The sequence below is a fragment of the Pelophylax lessonae genome, assembly GCF_965119305.1.
Source record: "Pelophylax lessonae genome assembly, chromosome: 3".
Classification (NCBI taxonomy): domain Eukaryota; kingdom Metazoa; phylum Chordata; class Amphibia; order Anura; family Ranidae; genus Pelophylax; species Pelophylax lessonae.
Window position 1 is genome coordinate 422796814 of NC_138770.1, and position 12212 is coordinate 422809025.

The following is a 12212-nucleotide window of genomic DNA, read 5'->3' on the forward strand; positions in this document are numbered from 1 at the left end:
TAATGATATAGAGTACCCTGTCAGTAGAGCAGTTGATAAAGCTTGGAATTGGTGAACATCTTAGTTTTATCCACAAAGGGGCATATTGAGCAATGTCCACAGGGAAACAGTCCTGTAGTTTTAGGCATCCAGTTCACCGGAGCTTGTCTGGTGAACTCAGAATGTACAAGGATGTCTTTGAGGTTACTGGACCTGTGGGCTACCATGTGGGGTCGTGATCCTACAGTGCCTGCTAAAAGGGGATTGACCGTAAGTACATGCCAGTGTTTACTGAGGATTGTTGTTTTGTAGCTTGTCTTAGTTTATTTCCAATACAGGTTCACTTTATGTCATGTTACTGATAGATGAATTCTGATGAGCTGCTATAGCTTAGTGCAATTTGTGCATTGTTTTTTAATAAACCAAATAAGTAGATCAATGCTATACTATTTAGAGTTTTATCATATTTTCCTGAATAGTAGATAAGTTATAAGCCATCATCCGCATAACAAATCTGGTTACTGTAAAAAAGAACGTTTTGCTTTAGAAAATTAATAATATAATAGAAACTCATTACAGGCCAAACCTGATTAACATTTTTCAATTATCATGATCAAGTGTACAGAGACACAATGCTAGAAAACTGCATACTTCCCACATTCATTTTTCATTTTTTTTTTTCTTATTAATCTGGTTCCCTGTAAGGTAACCCGTAGTCTTTAAGAATATCTTCATTAATTGTGTTTGGTTCCTTTTGACAATGCCTGCATATTGGCAGGCCCACCCCACACTGTTCCAAAAATATCTTTCTCTGTCCTGAGAGAATCCTCAATTAACTTCTCTCTTCCAGAAGCTATTACTTTTTTTACAGCTCTGTTCACATCAGCTGCTCCTTTTGTGTAGGATGCTATCCATTTTTGGGCTTCTGCCAGTGGTCCATCAGCACCAGAAGATAAAATCTCATCAGCAAGGCCAATATTCAATGCATATTTAGGATGAACACGAAGAGCACTGCTGAGTAGTTTCAGCGCTTGTCTACTTCCAATAAGATGAATTAATCTTGTTGCTCCGCCCCAACCTGGAACCAAACCCATGTGTTTATGGACAAATCGGATTTCGCTGTCTTCAGTCATCAACCTGCAACAGAACAGAATATAACTTTTGTGTTTTTGTCTGATGAATTATTGCCAAAGTACAAAAATATCTCAGATTTTTATGGTTTGGTCAGATTACAATGTAAGGGAAAATACAACATTTTGAGTTGTCAACAGTACAGAAAGAGAGGGGAAATCTTCATTTGGAGACCTCTTGTGCCATAGAAATTTGAGTAAATCCACTGTTGGTCCTGATGACACAGGGAGAGAAACTGGAGGGAGGGTCGACAGTCATTGGAAAAGAAATAAAGAGTATATCCTCTAATGGGAACGGCGGCTTATGTGAAATCAGCCAAAGGAGAGAGTTCCCCTTGTTTCTAGTAGTTATCCAATTACTTGTGCTACTTATATATTGTATCTCTGGGGGACAAGAAAATCTCATACAAAGTTTTAAAAAGTTGTAACTATTCTATGCTGTATCCAAAACATAAAAGAAAGTTTAGGCTAGAGATACACTAAGTTTTAGCAAACCAGTCTGCAAATGTTTAGACACACTCCACTACCACAATGTACCTTTAGATTGAGCCAAAAAAATTACTCTTATATGTATTTATAATTTACAGTATTGATCTTTATTCATATAGGTGAAGTCATATGGTTCGAATTTTGTTGACCCCTGAAGAAGGGTTTTCCCCCCGAAACGCGTAGGGTCTTTTCTTTACCATATGTACCCTTGAGTTCCCCATACCTTGCACGAGCTGTATTTGCATGCAATTTTTTTATAGATACATGTCTGTGGTTGTTTTATATCTTTGGAACTTTTAATGTAAAATCAATAAAGTGTTTTATTTTTTGAACAAACATTACTGTTTCTTTGTGGGTGTCCAGTCGCCTATATAGTCCCACCACCTTTGGGGGTCTCTCTCTTTTCTTACAATATAGGGATGATGGCCACTGGCACCTAGGTACTAAGTGATGGGGGATCATACATATTCTTTAGATTGAGCCAGTGTGCTACTGGGGCCCCATTCCCCTTCCCCAGTACCATAGATATTTGGAGAAGGGGGTTCCAGAAGATTATTGGGGCAATAGGCACTTAAGCTGGATATTCACTATACAATCTTCTTTAGATTTTTTTCCTTTAGATTTACCAAAACCATATAATATGAGGTCAAACCTAAACACTTTAAATTTGTATGCAATCAGGCAGGCCCTTGCACTACATAGTTGAAGGTAAAGCCCCGTACACACGCACAGATTGTTGGCCAACTGATTGGCCAACTTTTGTCCAGTGTTGTTTGTTGGTTGAAATGTGCTCTAGACTTGCACTGGACTTTTGTTGGCCAACAAAAACCAACTTCAGAAGTGATGTCATGTTCTGGTTGACTTTCAGTGTGTTTTTTCTTCTCTGAGCATGCCCAGTCTTGCTCATCTGATTTTTTTCTGCCGAAATCTGTACTGACTGAGGAACAATCGGCCGTTCTTTGTTGGCCAACAAAAATTTATAGCATGCACACCAGATTTTTTTTCGGCTGAAAATTCGCAGTTGGTTGTCGGAAGCATCATACTAACAAGCCTACAATCGGCAGATCGGACGTTGGCCAACAATTTAAGGCATACAATCTGTGCGTGTGTACGGGGCTTAAATCTAAAGGAAATCTAACAACAAAAGTTGTATAGTGTGTATCCAGCTTTAGTTTAAAGGAAAGATGTTGGAATGGAGGTACCTGCTCTACAGCTGCAGGCTTTGTTTTCAGTTTTAAAAGAGTAAAGATTTACTTTAGCTGTTAAACATTAAAGTAAATCTAAACTTTAACTGAATAAAATTTGTTTGCTAAACTTCTGAGTATTAGAAACATGTATTTTCTTCACCTTCATTTATCCTTTTTTTGCATTTCAGTGCTGCTGATCTTCTCTAAAACTCTTCCTGTCTACTTGAACACACTCTAGCGTAATCTGCACATCATTGCTCTGGACTGAAATACTGATAGTAACAACAACGAACTATGCCTGAGCAATGCGAGTCAGCATTACTGCTTATAGTCACAATCAGGGGCATATTTGACAGGATCACAGCACAGAAGCACATCTTGTCAAGTCATAACACAAAGTGCCTGGACCTGAACCCCCTCATGGCAGGATCACCAGGTATTTTTTAATCCTGCGGGCTGTAAGGCTGGGTTCACATATATGTGAACTGGATGTGGCTTTCCCCACATCCAATTTGCATGACAGGCGAGCTTGACCAGCTCTTGATGGAGCTGGTTCCCATAGGTCCGAGGCAACCGCAGTCCTGATTGCAGAAGGGTCCTGTGTGTCTTTGGGTCCGGTTCAAGTGTGCGAAATCAGGCAAAAATTCGGACCTGAATCGCACCTTTATCGGTGAACACACACACACACCAGACCCCAGGCACGGACCCCAGCCGTCCGTGTGAACCCGGCCTTAATGATTAATAACAATATTTGAATTTACCATGTTAAAGCTGGTACAAAATTGTAGTTATTGGATTTAGATCAACTTTAATTTTAAGAATTAAGTCAAAGTTAAATGTTAAAGCGGAGTTCTACTCAAAAGTGGAACTTCCGCTTTAAGTGGTCCCGACCCCCTGACATGCCACATTTGGCATGTCATTTTTTTTTTTTTGGGGGGGAGCAGGTACCTAGTTTTGACAGGTACCCGCTCCCACTTCCGCTCGGGCCGCCTAGGTGGCTCAGGAGGAAGTTCTCCTCTCCCCCTCACTGCAATCTTCTGGGCACATCACAGGTCCCAGAAGATTGCCTGGCCAGTCACGACATGCAGCACGACTCGCGCATGCGCACCGGGCTGTGAAGCTGCAAGCTGTCATAACCGGGTGCGCCCACACTAGAGATGCCGGCACCACGGGGAGAAGACGGAGAGAACCATGGCTCTCCCCGGCCGCATCCCTGGACCATGGGACAGGTGAATATGTGTTTAATAAAAGTCAGCAGCTACACTTTTTGTAGCTGCTATCTTTTAATAAACACAAAAGCCAGTGGAGCTCCGCTTTAAGGTGCAGAATGAGTGTTAGGCTGCATTCACACCTGAGTGTAGCCATTTACTTGCCTGTTTATTTATGAGTTTATGAAGGTTTTCAGAAGTGTATTACAAGCGTTTTAGAAGCCTATTACCAGAATTTACAGCTTTAGGCATTTTTGATTAGACAAAATAAGCACTAGGGAGAGAAGAGGTAGAGGAGATTAGGGGTGGAGAGCTGTTGTTTGAGCAGAAAATGCGCAACAAAACACTCAAGTCATGCATTTTCATTCTATTTTTATTGAGGTCTATGGGGCCAAAAATGCTTGTAATCTGTCAAGAAGAAGCTCATGTACTTTTTTGAGCGACAGGTGGTTTGCGTTAGGTGAGAGAACGCTTATATGTGAACAGGGACCATTGAAATTAATGTGATTTGGCTTGTTGAGCGTTTCAGAGATACAAGCTTTAAGCAGAAAATCGCTCAGATGTGAACGGGGCCTTAGGGAATAGTTACAACTTTTATCAGTTTTTTTTTCCTATTGTGAAGATTTCCCTTTACTTTCAGTCCCATAGATACAACAAAAAATTAGAGCAAATCTCTATAAAATGAGGGAAATCTACACAGCTGTTAGAAATTGTTGTCTCAAAGTTTTGGATTTTCCCACACTTTCAGCTCCTGTACAAATGGTCAAAAGCACATACAGAGCAAATTTCCCTGCGGGAACAAAGACAGCAGTAAAAACCTGACAGGGTTTCTAGCCTTTTCCCACTCTATCCAAAACTAAAAAACTAATTTTGACGTACCTGTAAACTCCATATCCTGGAGTACATTACAGGCTGGATATTCAGAGACTCTGTGTTTTAGGCTGCTACCTTCAGGTGATTGTACACTGGCAACTCTTTTCTGGACATGCCCCCTGAGCATACCCCTATAACCTTATCCCACTTCATGAGAAATCAGTTTTTTGGCAATCAAAGCAGAGTTGACACATCCCTCTGCTCCAAAGCTCCCCATTTTCTCCTCTACTCCATGACTTGATGTGATCATCCAGGCGTAATTCCCTGATACGTAGGTTCTGCAGGGCAGAGAGATCCAAATTAAGATCCCAAGATAGCACAGAGTGTTTCATCACCCATGGGACAATCAGACTTATTTGCTTTAGGGCTGCATGACTCCTGGTACTCCCCTGGTAATTGATATAGGTCATAAACGTGGCATTGTCTGATTGTACTCTGATTGGGTGTCCCTGAAAAAGGGGGTCCAGTGATGCAGAGATAGTTTAATCACTCTGAGCTCCAGGATGTTGATGGGGATTTTGGCTTCCCTGGGTGATCATGTTCCCTAAGAGATTGGAACACTCCTCCCCAGTGATAACAAGTCTGTATCCAAATGACTGTGCCTGTCATTTGGATACAGACTTGTTATCACTGTGGACTATCAATATTGTGCTAGATCTGATGATCATCTGTCGATTCAGCACTTATTAGCGCAACTTAGCCCTTTACATACCTACTTTGCTTGTCACAATTTAAGTTGCTGCTGTGTTTCATTAGTTAGCGCAGTTATATTCCCTTTTACAACACTCCTCCCCAGCCTGTGAGGTTGACATCTGTTGTTATCCTCCATGGATGTGGTGGAAACACTATATCTATTGTCAATTGGAAATCCAAACTAGGAAGTTAAATGCTTGGCTGGAGAGGAAAAAAGGGAAGTAGAGCGAAGAAGCAGGTTTGTTCCAGGCAGGCCAACAGGCAGTGGCTCTAGAGAGGCCTTGAATGCAAGGCAAAATGGCAGTGTGACAAATTGGATGCGTTTGTCTCCTACTAAAAAGCACAGGACATGCTGATAAAATGGGTAAATGAGAACATGTAGATAAGCATTTTGAATGTCTGCAGATGCTAGGTATTCCACCCGGTCACAGAGAGGCAATCACCCACTTTGCATTTTCTATGTGAAACTTTAGAATGTGAAGGCAATTGTTTAGGGATTTTAGGTCAAGGATAGGACAATTACTCATGTTGGCTTTTGGTACAGTGAAATTGTTTGAATAGAAACGTTTGAACCTGTCTTCCAGAGGGACCGGAACGACCAATACCTGGGACAAGAGACGGTTCAGGGCAGTCTGCAAATCTGACTGTCCTTGGGCAGCTTTTGGTTGTTTGAAAGAGGAAAATGATGAGGGGTAGAGTTTGGAATTATTTTTTGTACTCCTTTGAAACCACCGATTGGACCTACAGGTCTGGGATGTCAGTGACCCAGAGAAAGTAAAATTGTAACAGACCTACTCTTAGAAGTGAGCACGCCCCTTCATTGTAAATAAGGCTTTAGGGTGGACTTTGTGGATTTTGTTTTTCAAAATTTAGTTCAATCTTATTTTATTAAGAGAGAAGAGTTTTACAGAGTAAGGGGAGGAGCATGGGGGGTATGAAACATACAGAAAAATAAATTGTACAGGAATGACATACAGTAAACTGTGAGTAAGTGCATACAACAATCGATATCGATAAGTGCAAATAAGGAACATAAACCGCCAGGTCCATGAGATCCCGGCAGCAGCACAATGACAAGAAAAGCAGCAACGTGGGGTAGCAGGTGTTATCATAAACAAAAGAAAATACAAGGAAAGGCCAACACAGGTAGAAACACTATCATAGCTGGCATCACATGGGATGATTGTGGGAAGTGTGGAAGGCATTGAGAAATATCCCGGCGTCCCAATGAGAAGCGCCTAAAAACAACAAATAAGCACGGAATGATTGCCTTATGGTGTCAATGGTATAGCCAGAGAGGGAAATAAAGGGAAAAGGGGTGGAATAAAGCAGGAGAATGGAAAGATGTATGCCCAGGGGGCAAAGAAGTTGGAGGAAATCAGGAGGGGCCGCCCACGTCCCACTACTGCACCCCAGCACCAGGCAGCACGGACGTCTCGAGCCAGGACTGAAATGCATCTGAGCACCGAAACATGTCCCAAGACCTCCAAGCAGCAGCGAAGCGTTCCTCCCTGCCCCCCTCCCGCGCTTGTTTTTCAAAATTTTACACCAAAAGGAAAGGCTGCATTGTGGCTTTGGAGTTTGAAGCCTAAAGATAGAAATGGGGTACTCTTCTTTTTGAGGAGGTCGAAGGGGGGTTTGGAGCCTTCTATTGTGAAGGAAGAACTTTTACTACTGTGACTTCTTTGATGAATTTGTCAAGTGTCTCACCAAACTAACTCTCTCTTTCAAAGAGCATACTGTATGCGTGAGGTGTCATTTACAAGCAGTTTCAGCTGACCCAGCTTTTAGCCATAAGATTCCGAGCATATGAACAGCAATCAAAGCCATTATGAGATTTATATTAAGATTTTTTGTAATCAACACAAAAGAGAAGGGCAGAGGGCAATGTCTGTAAGTGTTCAGTTCTGGAAGACAGGATCCTGTTGGTTGGTTACTGCCCTAATCCAATTAATTGCAAAATAAGCAAATCCCTTGAGCAGCTATGCAATGATGGTTTTTAATTGCTGAAGGCACTGATCACTTCCCTTTAAGTAGGTGCTAATAATCAAATGTTTTGTTAAAGTGCTGCGCATAAAATTATACGTGCTAAAAATCAAAATAATTATAACAAAAAAAATTATAAATAATCCGTTACTAATATTATAAAAAATTACTTCGGTATTTGTGAATAGTGTATAATCAATGTGATGTGAACCATATAAGTGCAAACAGATTCCTGAATGTGCTTAATTAAAAATCAGTGATAGTTATAAACCAATAATAAAACCAAATACCACTTGCTGAAAAAAATATATGTGTCATAAGCCCTTGAATAAACATGTGTATCCACTACATACCCCGTAGGGGAGGGGCTTGGCAACTGTCGGAGAACGGAGAGACAGCTCTGATATATGCAGCAGTGGCAGCAGATTTTCAAACTAAGTGTTAGTGTCTCTTTGGATAAATTGTCTGCATAGACTGGTGCACTCTAGCACTAGTATAACGTGAGTGAATTTTTAACTTTTGTAATATAACACCCCTTTTATACATTATTGCAGTATGGATCTGCTTTATTTTGTCCCCCACATGGATGGCTGAGTAATTGAACGATCCATCGGAAATGTATCCCTCTGGGCGATTACCATCGAGGAGTGAATGGTGGAAAACCAGGAGAGCATCACATAAATCCAGGCGCAATTATTCACCCCGTGAGGTAAGCACATACCCTTAGGGGGGAGTTACTAAAAGAAGGAACATCCATAATTGCTCATCTACATTCCTATTATGGCTGATCCCTAACCGGAGTATTAATCTAACAAGGGTGACTAATCACCACCACAGATTCTACACAGAACTGTGAACTTGCACATTGCAACAGTGTTTCTACATTCAAAAAGGCACACTCTTTGCAACATTGTTTAAATCACCATAGTGGATACATGTTTATTCAAGGGCTTATGACACATATATTTTTTTCAGCAAGTGGTATTTGGTTTTATTATTGGTTTATAACTATCACTGATTTCTAATTAAGCACATTCAGGAATCTGTTTGCACTTATATGGTCCAATTAATTGCAGCCTGACAAATAAAAATTGCAGTAAAAGTCAGTTGCAGAGCTGGGCCTGCAAGGTTAAAGAAAATCTTTAAGAGTGTCTCAGATTTTCTATAAACAGACTGCAGGGTCTAATACCAGAATGGTTCATGTTTTTGTAAACTCTTTTTCCACTGTATAGGGTTGGGCATTGATTCTCGGAGGGATAAAATCAGCACTAACCCAATCGTCATAAATTGTCTAATCTGTTAATGAATGGGGAATGTATTTTCAGACTTAGCAGGACTCCTAGTACTCAAGGGGGCATGGTGAAACGGAGGAGAATCAAGTGTGACAATGCTGCGGCTTTTGCTCACAGCAGAGGTGAGCATTTCTAAACTGGCAATCATATTGCATGAAGCCATAACATTAGGTGTATAGGGGCCTGGGGGAGAGAAATATTCCACCACCTTCTCCTCCTCTTCATACCGCTCAATGTCTTTGTCTTCTAGAAGAGACAGTGGGAGTGGAGAAAGAGCCTGGCGCAGTGATAGCCATTGTCCGAGAAAGTCTGACATAGTTGCAGAAAAACTCTGCCTTGGTCAGATAGGCAGCTTGTTGCATGCTTAAGATTCAGCAACACTGCTAGCCATCCTCACAGTGTGGGTTCCTGGTATGGCTCCCAAAGTTTTACTGATGGTGCTTGGATCTGGATGTACTCCTATTGTTTTAGTAGAAGACAGTAGGGAATTGCTTTATAAATCCAAAGTAAAATAATAAACTAGTAAAATGATTACTCCCTAAGGATGAAGAGATTCATCACCTACAGACAACCCAAAAAAAAAAGGTCTCACAGAGTGAGGTAGGGTTATAGGGGTACACCCAGTCGGCATGTCCAGCAAAGCTTTGCAAATGCCTAATCACCGGATGGTAGCAGCATATAACCTAGGGTCTATGAATATCCACCCTTTGTCCTGTACTATATGATTACGATAAAACCTTTGGAGTAAGATGCAATTTTAAGTTTTGGGTGAGGGCAAAGTTAAACCAGTATTAAACCCAAAAGAAAACATTTATTATGTTGCAGCTTACCAATTCTTAGATGTGATGGCTGCATTAATTTCCTTTTTTAGGCCTCCTTTCTTCTATTTTAATCTGGTGATCCAGCTAGTAATTCTGCTGTTTTTCAAAAGAACAAGCTCTTTTTCAGATGTATCAGTGTACAGGGATGAGACAAGCCATTTAACATTGGCAGGGGTGCTTGCGATGATCAGCTTTTATTTATTCATGTAATCCTTTACCCCAAAATGAAAAAAACTGTAACTGATTATATAGTGTGATTTGGATGTGATTATATAGTGTGATTGGAGTTTGGCTTCCATTTGTTAGTGTATTTAAATCTGTTAGCAGATCTAACACTTCCCTCTCCCCATACTAACAATGCTGCTGTCTGCTGTGCTCATTCATCTAAGTGAGGGACACTCTAATGCAGGAGGTGTGTTACTGGCCGAACCCCAAGGCGAAAACAGAAGGGAAAAACCGATGCAGCCACCACATTTAAGGACTGGTAAGCTGCAAAATAACGGAATGTTTGTAAAATCTTACCTGTAAAATTCCTTTCTCTGAGTCCTCCGACAGTCGCCGCCTCTTCATATTCGTCACATATGGGTATTAGACTTTGCTCCGAAGGAGTAGCTAGGCAACAGAATATGTTAACAATAAAGCTTTTGACATATCCCACCCTCAAGGGGTGGTCCCCTCAGTCAATACCCTCCTACTTCCTGCAACCATATCTCAGTTTTAGTGGAATAGCAGTAGAGTACACAACCAAACCCCAAAAGAGGGGCGGGGGCGGCGACTGTCGGAGGACTCAGAGAAAGGAATTTTACAGGTAAGATTTTACAAAAATTCAGTTTTCTCTTACGTCCTCCGACAGTCGCCGCCTCTTCATATTCGTCACATATGGGGACGTCCCAAAGCAGTGCAAACATGAGGGGTGGGAAACGCATCCGCGCCGAAAGGCAACGCAGTCTCCGCATCAAAGAAAGGAACCTTACCAAAGGAAGGAAACCAGCTGGGCAACAGCAAAAAAACAAGTGCTCAACAGGAGCAACAACCCAGGAAAAGACAAAAAACCAGGGGATACAAAACTTATCCCAACAGCCAGAAGTCCCCAACAAGGGACCCTAGGGAACAGCCGCACTAAGAACCTTGTGGCCAAAGGAAGCATCCGCCGATGCCTGAACATCTACTTTGCAGAATTTTGTGAAAGTGTGCACGGTCGACCAAGTCGCCGCCTTACACACCTGGGCTACAGAAGCCCCATGACGACAGGCCCAAGACGTACTCAAAGATCTAGTAGAGTGCGCCTTCACAGGTACAGGAGGAACCTTTCCCTGCAAAGCATAGGCCTGTTCAATGGTCTGCCTGATCCATTTGGCGATGGTAGAGGCCGAAGCCGCCATGCCCTTCCTAGGACCCTCAGGAAGAACAAACAAGGAGTCCGTCTTTCGAAAAGACTCAGTCGATTTAAGGTAAACCCTTATCGCCCGAACAACATCCAGAGAATGCAATCTCACCTCCTTTGGATGTTTAGGCTTCGCGCACAGCGAAGGCAAGACAATATCCTCATTAAGATGGAATTCCGAAACTCGTTTCGGAAGAAAAGAAGGATTAGGTCGCAAGACCACCTTATCCAAATGAATAACCAGGTACGGAGACTTGCAGGACAAAGCCGCCAGCTCCGACACTCTGCGAGCCGAAGTGATCGCCACCAAAAAGGCGACCTTTTTGGACAACATAGACAACGAGATCTCCCTGATCTGTTCAAAAGGAGCACGTTGTAACACAGATAGAATGAGATTCAAGTCCCAAGGGGGCAGAGGATCCCTCCTAGGGGGAACCAGATTCCGCACACCCTGAACAAAGGTGCCAACCAAGGAGTTGGAAGCCACGGGACGTTGAAACAGAACGGCCAGCGCAGACACCTGACCCTTTATCGTAGCCAGCGCCAAACGCTGATCAACACCCGTCTGAAGGAAAGACAGCACACGGGAAACCGAGTACGTGCGGGGTGAAAACCCCCTGGACTCACACCAGGCAAAATAGGCCTTCCAAGTACGGTAATAAACCTTCCCCCGAGGAAGACTTCTTTGCGTTGATCAAAGTATGAACGACCTCTGGAGAGAGACCCTTCTCCTTCAGGACCTCGGTCTCACAGCCAGGCCGTCAAAGCCAGCGACTGTAAAGCAGGATGGTAAATCGGTCCTTGAGACAGTAGATCGTCTCGAAGAGGCAGACGCCACGGGGCGTCGACCGTCAGATTCACGAGGTCTGCGTACCAGGACCGGCGAGGCCAGTCCGGAGCCACAAGAATCACCGTGCTGCGTTCCGAGTGTAACCTGCGAAGGAACCTGGACAGCAACTGAATCGGTGGAAACGCGTACATCAGCCTGTACTGATGCCACGGGGCCACCAACGCGTCCGATGCGTCTGCCCGAGGGTCGCGCGTCCTTGCCACGAACCTTCTCACCTTGTTGTTGAGACGAGACGCGAACAGGTCCACATCTGGAAGACCCCACTTCGCGCACAACATCTGGAAGACAGTCGGGTGGAGAGACCATTCCCCCTGATCCAG

At 42.8% G+C, this 12212-nt stretch overlaps 1 protein-coding gene across 1 annotated transcript in view; it reads right to left on the reverse strand.

Moving 5' to 3' along the window:
- Positions 1-289: 289 nt before the first annotated feature.
- Positions 290-12212, reverse strand: part of ECHDC1 (ethylmalonyl-CoA decarboxylase 1) — a gene marked incomplete at its 5' end in the record, with an annotated part of 53370 nt that continues 41447 nt past the window's right edge. The window contains one exon of the mRNA XM_082252402.1: positions 290-1116. Within this exon, the coding sequence (XP_082108528.1) occupies positions 714-1116 (403 nt within the window). The 3' untranslated portion in view covers positions 290-713. The remainder of the gene's footprint in view (positions 1117-12212) is intronic.